General features: G+C 44.7%; 1 protein-coding gene across 5 annotated transcripts in view; it reads left to right on the top strand.

Moving 5' to 3' along the window:
- Positions 1–8,803, top strand: part of LOC111271456 (uncharacterized) — an 81,502-nt gene that overhangs the window by 2,302 nt on the left and 70,397 nt on the right. For all 5 annotated transcript variants that reach the window (XM_022852261.2, XM_022852258.2, XM_022852257.2 and 2 more), the window contains exon 1: positions 1–2,236. This exon is cut by the window's left edge. In XM_022852261.2, coding sequence (XP_022707996.1) covers positions 1,820–2,236 — 417 coding nt within the window. In that variant the 5' untranslated portion in view covers positions 1–1,819. The remainder of the gene's footprint in view (positions 2,237–8,803) is intronic.

Genomic DNA, 8,803 nt, shown 5'->3' with positions numbered 1-8,803 from the left:
GTGTGTCTGTCCAGGTGAAGTCGACAAGTCGAACTTAGTATTGACTTAGGCTTGGTGAAAATTTACGGAAGCCGCCGCCTCTGGCGAGCAGGCAGAGCTAGACGACAGCTGTTCGCAATAAAGACGGCAACGACCGCGTGACAAACACGCGCCACAACGGCTGCGAAGCCGGCGACTCCGACTCCGAATCAGATTCAACCAACTCAGACCTTCCAGTGGCCGCAGCAGCAGCAGCAGTTCGGTCTGCCAGGGCCACGACAAACCCGACCGTTACGACGGGACTCCGCGAGCTTTTCTGTTCCGTTAGAGGGAGTCAGCTGTTTCTGTGCAAGCCAAACCTCTGACCCCACCAATCGGTCAGATGAAAGGAAGAATCATCACTGGTCGCTACGTGCCGCCGCGCCATGTCTCGTTGTTCTAGCAGAAACTGGGCTAGGGGTCTCCTGTAATAATAGCTCCTACACAGTCTTCTACATATAGTTCTTCACCGGTTGGTGACAGGTGACGAAAATCATCAGCAGAGTTACTTAAACAATAACAGACAAACAAAGAGCCAAACGAACACACGTTGTGGCCAAACAGAGCGCAGATACAAAGAAGCATTAGAAACGAAGAGAGCAGGCTGCAGAATATAGGGAAGCGTTAATGGTCTCGTAATCATCCGACTGGACGAAGAAGTGTTACCGGCACTTTGAGTTTTGCCATCGTGAACCTCTTGCGCACCGCACGTTGCGCCCAGGCTCAGCCCCAACCTATAGGGTTCAGGAGGAAAAACGGTTGTGTTCGTTGTTTCAGTGGTTCCGGCTCTTCCTTCAGCAACTCAGACGAATCTCGGCGTAAGGAAACACACGCTCCAAAGCTATCCTGCTACAAATTAAGGGAAATATGTCATCGAGTAAGCCAATAACAGTAACAAAACTCTCTTAAACGCTAGAGTAACAGTACCAAATAACAAGACAATAAACCGAAGCCAGCGTAAAACACAAGCGGATTCGCGGCAAAGTGTTCCTTAGCTTCCATTCGATGTTCGCTGATATCGCTCATCAATACAAGTAAACAAGTTATCTCGTCTTTGTTGCTTAGTAAGTTAGCCATTTACTCTGTTGTTTGTGGTGCGTACGGTGAAGCGTTGCTATATTTAGTGGCAAATTCAGGTAGTGGCGCTAGTTGTCATCCTAATAGCGATTTTCGTGCAGTGTGTGACTCGATTAGTTGATAATAGAAGTGGAGCTGGTGTTCATGGCCGTCGAAAAGTAGCAAAGAAAAAAGGCTGGGTTTTTCGAACGGAAAACGCCGTATCCGAAACGGCATCTACAGCCGTAGAGCGCAAATGCAGCCATCAGGCGCAATATATCCATTGTTCATCGATATAATTATGTCGTAATTGTTATTTGGTGTCGCTATTGTCGTCAACACGTTATCGTTGTTGTGCTGGGGTGGGGAGTTCGGTGTTTGATCCAGTCGTCTCAAGATATCAAAAAATAGTGATCGGGCATCGTCTCGAGAGCGATTACTCAATTCAGTAATTGATTGAAAGTGATTGTGTGCAAGTGATTGGGAAGAAAGACGAAGTGGCCAACAGAAAAAAACAAAGAAGAACGGAAGAGAAATTAAATTTTCCGGTCTTAGCAGCAGATGTATAAGGGTCAGTCTTCTAGTCGTACATGGTAATTGTAGTGTGTGCCTATATTGTGTCGATCGCGTTGGGCCTGGTCGGGCCTTTGGCCTGGTTGAGGTTGTAAAAGAGATAATCGGTTGTCGTTTTGCGGTCTCGATTTGTATCGTTGTGTGTTGAGCCCGCAACGCAGAGTGATGCGCCATGAGTAGCTATCAATTTGTCAACATGTACCCAAGCCCCAACCCGCAGGTAGCGGGAGGTGCCCGAGGGGGCGCTGGAGGGGGCGGTGATGATGGTGGCGGCCCGGGAGCGGCTCAGGGCAGCGGCGGCAATGGAGGAACTCCGCAGCCGCCAGTAACGCCAGTTTCGCCGGCTGTCTCCGCTGAGGGGTACTACCAGTTCTACCAGGCGGCCGCCGGAATGGGCGCTGTCGGGGGAGTCGGGGGGGTCGGTGTGGGTGGCGCTACTGGAGGCAATGGACAACCAGCCACCAACCAGTTCCACTACCGCGGCAGTCATGGCGAGCGGACAGACGCCGACGAGGTGACCACGGATACCGAGGATAAAAAGTACATTAGTGACAAATTTTGCGACAAGTTCGGAGATAACAAGTTCCAGGTAGGTTGAACATAATGTGTGAGCGTGCGCTTATCTCTCTCTATATAGGCATGTATGTACGACGGTATGGTGGCACGGTATGATGTTATTACATTGGGTTACTACCCAATGTAATGGGCTGTGCTGCGAGACGACGCATATACAGCTCGTTAACGTTTTAATCGTTCAACTCGGTAATAATTCTTGTGGTTCTCAGGATAACGATTTTATTGAATTTGATTTACTAAATTTAAGCACTACCTAAAAATGGCATAGTCGACACCTACGGTAGGAAAGAATTGAGGGCCGCTTCATTTATTTACAGGGAGTGTTATTACAAATCGGTGTTTCGTTCGTTGCCCACAGGAGCATTTAAGCATAGATACTGAGTAGAGTTTTGTTCATTCATAAAGATTTAAGATTTGCAATGTAGGAGCAGGGATACTTTGGCAAGCGTAGTTATATCCTATCATTGTCGTATTTAACGTCAAGCGAAGTTTCAACTAGTACGAATATTACGTTACTACTTTTACCGAACAATGAACGCTTTAAACGGATTATCCGTCCTTGAAAACATGTTGTACGCACATGTTTTGAACTTGATCGCGAACGATAAATGTCCATAAATCACAGGTATGAACGTTTTACTGCAGCAGAAACGTTTTGCTGCTAACCAATAGGTTTGCGACAATGAACACCTTCACGATGTCTGTGGCGGGTAGTTTGATCGTTCACACATTTGCGTCTCAGTACATCATTGCCGATAATAACTAGTACCTAATGTCGCCTGGGCGGCCTTTTATGGTGTCCTGAATACCCTGTCTGTACAAGGTTAGCTGATCATGGTTTGGTATTCATTTTCGATACGTGTCGTTCGTGAGTGACCGGCATACAAGTCGATTACCGCTAAAAATCGATATTCGGACTAAAATTCTCGTTCATCTTGGTTATCAGTAATAGAAAAAAATGACCACTTTCATTGACTATCACTGTTTAACTTATGCACAGCCTGTTTAGGGTTGCGTTGTGAAAAAAACTACAGGATCATGAGTATTCCGTTGTTGCAACCTGAACGTTGTGTCGTTCGCTGGATGACGAACCGTAATTAGTTAGAACACGATGAGCAATTTGATTGATTTCTCCATATCCAAATTGACTGAAAATACCCCTATGTGTATATAGCTCTGTTATCGTTTTACTATACTATCTACACATAGTTTTGAAATGGCAAGGGCTATTAGAACAATGTAGCCGTTCGTCCATAAAGAATTCAATAGAATATGGAAAAACACTTGAATAGTTTCGCTAACATTTCTGTCAGATGGCCAAGATATCATTTAGTAGAAAATATGCTATATCACCAATATTGCTAGTGCAATTTTTGTTACAATGATAGATCTATCTAATACCAGCGTGTAAAGGCTCTTCGCTTGATTTTTTACTACGATCCGTTGACTATCCAGATACAGCATCTTCTATATTTATATGATACTCGTATATACGTTGTTGGCATATATATCATATATTAAAGATTAATAATGTATATGAATAAATTATTATAATTACTGGTGACACGTTCAGGTTTTTATGAGATTTATTAGCATGTCGTTGTTGTCGTTGGCGCTGCTGTCGGCCGGCCGGTGGCGCAGCGCTCGATGGGTTCCACAATGTTCAACGTGCCGTCATGATGCCACAGCTGAGGAACCGTGAAAATATTGTCGAGCAAAGGAAGCGGAGATAACGCGCTTGGACGCGCAGCATCGCATAGAGCAGCGCAACGGCACGACAGGGCGTCTGCGAAGATATTTTCTTTTGGTTCTACTTCGGCTGCAGGCAGATAATGAAAATGGCAAGGAATAGGATGAAGAGACGCTGGCTTCACCCGATTCGTTATGACTCCATACTATAACGACAATATTATGCTTTTAATAATATTCGTCGGCCGATGTTGTTCGAATATCTGTGGCGGAGATGATGAGTACAGTGGACCGCGTCCTTCTAGCGATGAATTGTCGAGCTCGAGCTTTTGCAAGTGGTCGTGATGCCGTTGTGATAGCACACTTCCTTATTAAACTTACAAACAGACGAGTTGGTCGAGAACCGTAGCGAAGATTCTGACAAATAATAGATAACCTATAGAATAAAATATTTGATACGATGCATACGGAACCTTAGAACATGGTATATTTCGTACTGATTTCCTTCGATATGATTTTCTGTCTGATTGATTGTTTGCTATGGCAGTATGCTATAGAATTGCCGTTAAAGATGAATTAAACATAAAGAAAAAAGGCTGCGTTCGAAATTATGCACAAAAATTGGGCTAGTACGCACATCCGAATCCATGAGAGCTAAACAGCGTCAGAAGATACTGTTTTACAGTTGGTAACGTCCCCCCCTCGGCTGTACATAAGTAAGTATATTTGGCACCGAATAATTTAGCTCGTTAGTTTCACGTCCGAAGAACGCGTAGCCAATCAACATTTACGCAGTACGCATACTTGCTATGTCGATTTCTGACGGCATAACGGAACCAGCGCAGCCAATGAATTTCGCCCATTTCACTCATGAGCATTTGCAGCTTCTACGTCACTCATATTCGAGCGTACAGTATTACCATATATAAGCCATATAGACAATATATCTCAGCCGTCACCATATGGACACAACAAACAAGTAACGTGTGATTGTGCCGCTGTTAAAACTTGTAGCTTAATTTAGCATCTCCTAGACCCATATCGTCCGTTTTCCCCATCTACTCTCCAAACTTATTCTCGTATAAATCGTATTGTGTAGATTAATCCGAACAAGTTTTCACATAGGTACGTTGAGCGGGATATTACGTACAATTTGTCAACACACAGACCAACATTCATTAACATAAATAACGGCAACAGAGCGGAGTAGGCCGTCGGTCCGTTTGTCTGCCGATGCTTGTTAGCTAGCTGTTAGTACAATGTCATACATTGTCTAGGTTCTTTGTTTGTATGCGGCATCTGTCTGCTTGGGGGTGATACAGCCGTTCGAACCCAGCTTGGCCCATCGCGATGGGGATTCAACACCTCCGTGCTCCGTCCCAACCTAACGCGGCGCGGGTCGTCAGTTGTGTGGGTGGCCCTCCTGCACGTCAGACTATGCGTGCGACTGTGTGTAAGAAGAGGCGCTATCGAAAAGGCCGATCTCAGCGCCACCTTTGTTTACCCTTTCCCTTTCCTTCGGTCACCGGGCCGGCACTTCCCGCCAAAAATCGACCAACGGAACCCCTCTGGCAACGACCGCGTAACATGGCATAGCGCGCTGCATTACTTCGACCACCTATTTGTTATCAGAAATAGACGAAGGCTTAAAGTGAGGCAATCGGCCTTGCCCCCGCCCGTCACGTTATTCTTTTCCGGCTCTTACTGATTCGTGCATCTGTTTTAAACAATACATAACGGCAGGACTGGGCGTACAATTCGACTCATTTCATGCAGTCATTACAAAGGTGTTAAAAGTATTAAAGGTTATTACCCTTTTTACTGACGGTTTTGGGTCTAACCGACGATTTCGTCTTTGTTAGTGCGTTATCGGTTTAAAGATAGTAGAATGTATTTGATCCTATATAGGTTTTTCCTAAAGCGTTCACTACAGGTCGACTTACATGGGATTAGACTACGTATCTTCATAAATAATCTTCATAAAAATAAAAAATCATTATTGCAAGCAATTCGTTGTAAGTTCCTTGTGAATATTAACAATATCGGCAAGAGTGACGAGCTAAGTTCAGTTGAGCGCTTCGAGTTCAGCACTTGAGGAAAATTGATCAGTCTATGGCGATAAAGGATCTTTTCGGGACAATACTCATCCTAATGGATCCTAATGAACTACGCCTGTCAAACGAATTTGGAGGCGGCCTACCGACTACTGTGCATCCTAGCAGGAAATATGAAGCGTAGCAGATTGCCCGGCGTAGTATTACGCCCTATCCGCGAAGGCGATGATGTCTTTTTTTTTCGCAAGACCCCATCGACGACTTCAGTTATTTAGCTATAACAATCTGTCGTTTACCTGCACCAAAACGAATATGGCCAAGAGGGAAAGCCCGGTCGGACCCATCAGAGGTGAAAGGTTGACAGGAAATGGCATTCCATCTTCACTATATAAACCTCTAAGCTAAACTGAAGTTGCCTGCGAGTGAAACTAATAAGGAAAAATTGCAAGTAAATTAAAATGTATCGTATTTTTTAATAATATTAGCTATCATTATTGATTCGTATGATACTCCTCTCGCTCCCTATTGGCGTTGTATAGCATTCCATACAAAAAATTTGGCTCTATAAAAATATAAATAGTGATAACTACTTAGCACTTCTATTGTATGCAAGTATATGTAAAACACAAGATTAACGGTCATTCTAAATAACGATGTTTCAGCTGCTGCTGCTGCTGCTTGTTTGTACCTAGCTTATCTGGCGGGAATCGTTCTGAAGCTTGGGCTATTCAAGGACTAGCATTGTTGACGCTAATATATATATTTTATGAATAATTAAATAGCTTTATGTTCTTTTTAAACGATATCGTGTCTGACTCACACTTGTGGCATCTTTCGCCTTGAAGGAAGACCTTTTTGGCGTGTTTTTACTTTCTCAAGTGAACATCCTTGTTTCCCAGGGTTCTGACTAACAGATTGGGATCCGTCAAAATGAAGGCCTACTGCAGGTATTAGATAAATGTAGTATTGCGTAAGTCTCGCCAAAAGCTGAACAATCGTATTGGTATCAATATTTTAGAGGCGTTGAAGCACTGGTTAATGCAAATGGTCCACGCTTGTCAGAAGCTGTCGCGAAACACCGATCAACGATTAGGCTGATGCTGGTACTACCGGCGAGCGCAGTCCCGATGCTTATGTGGCACATGAAAGCAATGAGACTATACAGTGACAGAAAGCTTCATCACAGGACGAGAGTTTTATGTCCTCACTCCTTTTCTAGGCTTCCTAAGGCGCGCAGCCAACGAGCTAATGATTCGTCTATTTGTTTGATGGTGTGTGTTTCGCTCGTGTGGCCACCGATCTCGGACCTTAGACTAGATCTTCGGCTAGTTGTAGAAACAAGATGTCGGACCACCTCGCAATTCACCGCGCAATTGATGACAACCTGAAAGAAAGATTCCGCCATTAACTACACAGACTTGCAGGCGTTCTCTTACGTCGCGCTTACTACGAGCGCAGTACTTTACAATATCGGACGGTTATATGGTATCGGATAGGTTCATTCACATCTGATCTCGGCATACCTCGACGTACATGTGGCCGTTTGCTAATGAATACTTACGCTTACAGTATAAAAAGCCTATATGGCTCGTTGCTAGCTATCTCCTGTAACCACTGAACAGCGATGTTACGTAATAGAGAAGACACATTAGTGTAAGAGATAGTACTGATGAGCAAATAAAAATAGGAAACAAATCCAAAACGACACAAAGTAAACCAGCGGTTCTATTAAGACTTGTTGTTCGAACCGTATCAAAGGATCAACGCAAACAATGTATTTGCCCTATGTCTTTTGCGCAAAAAGACCGTGTAGTAAGGTAATTTTCGTATGCATACCTTATAATGGGAAAGCAATGCCTACCACAAGTGGTCGACGCTTACGCCACCACCGGATATAAAACTCGAAACCTTTAAAGCAACGCTCTGCGGTAAAATATTATCCACATACCATCAACACCGCCCTTACAGGTATAGAATTTCTGCTGGGTTGCACATAGTACCCAGAGTATAATTGTGCGCCTCCCTCTTTAACCGGGCAACTTGAGTTCGGGACATTTTGAATCGTCGACGCACTGAGCCGTAGAGATTCTCCATGAGAATCGTACAGGCATATACGTAGTGGATGCTTATGTTATATTCGTAAATCTAAGTGCTTCATTCCTGGGTGATCTTGGCATGAATCCAACGGTGGATTTGTGTGGACAGACCTGTGTACTCATCGGCGTGCTTGCTGTTCGTGTATTATAAATAATGACGACAAACGGGGGTTGGGAGTATGAGAAATCTTATTTTACAACTGGACTTCCGCTACTGCTACACTAGCATCAGGCTCTTGGTTAATTCAATTTGAAGGAGCTAGTTGAGTCCGGATGTGCGCTGGGAACTGTGAACGCGGAAAAAAGGGTGTGAGGGTTTTCAAGGAACCAAGAAAGGACTCACTGGCTGACTCCTGCGCCCTCGATGACTGAGGCATCTGAACTGCGATAGCTCAAATATCCTGTATTACCCGGCCTAACGCGAATCCTTGCATGCCCCTCTCTCCGTGTGTCGTAGGGCCCACAGATGAGACGGGGTTCGTTTTCGTATCCTCTCCCCGACAAATTCATATCTTCCCTACGCCCTTCTGCCAGACAGGCAGCTACCCCCCGTCGCTGCTACCCCGTACTTCGCTCGATGGCGATGGCGGTGGCGGTGGCGGTGGTGGCGGCGGCGGCGGCGGCGGCGGCTCAGCAAATCATCGAGCAACATTTCGAATTTGACACGAACCAGACTTCACACGCAGTTCATAATAATAATAATAATCATCGTAACGATAATAATGTGATAGTGAGAGTAAG

This window comes from Varroa jacobsoni, unplaced genomic scaffold, assembly GCF_002532875.2.
Source record: "Varroa jacobsoni isolate VJ856 unplaced genomic scaffold, vjacob_1.0 contig00636, whole genome shotgun sequence".
Classification (NCBI taxonomy): domain Eukaryota; kingdom Metazoa; phylum Arthropoda; class Arachnida; order Mesostigmata; family Varroidae; genus Varroa; species Varroa jacobsoni.
The sequence above is the reverse complement of the archived record's forward strand: the minus strand, read 5'-3'. Positions and strand labels throughout refer to the sequence as shown.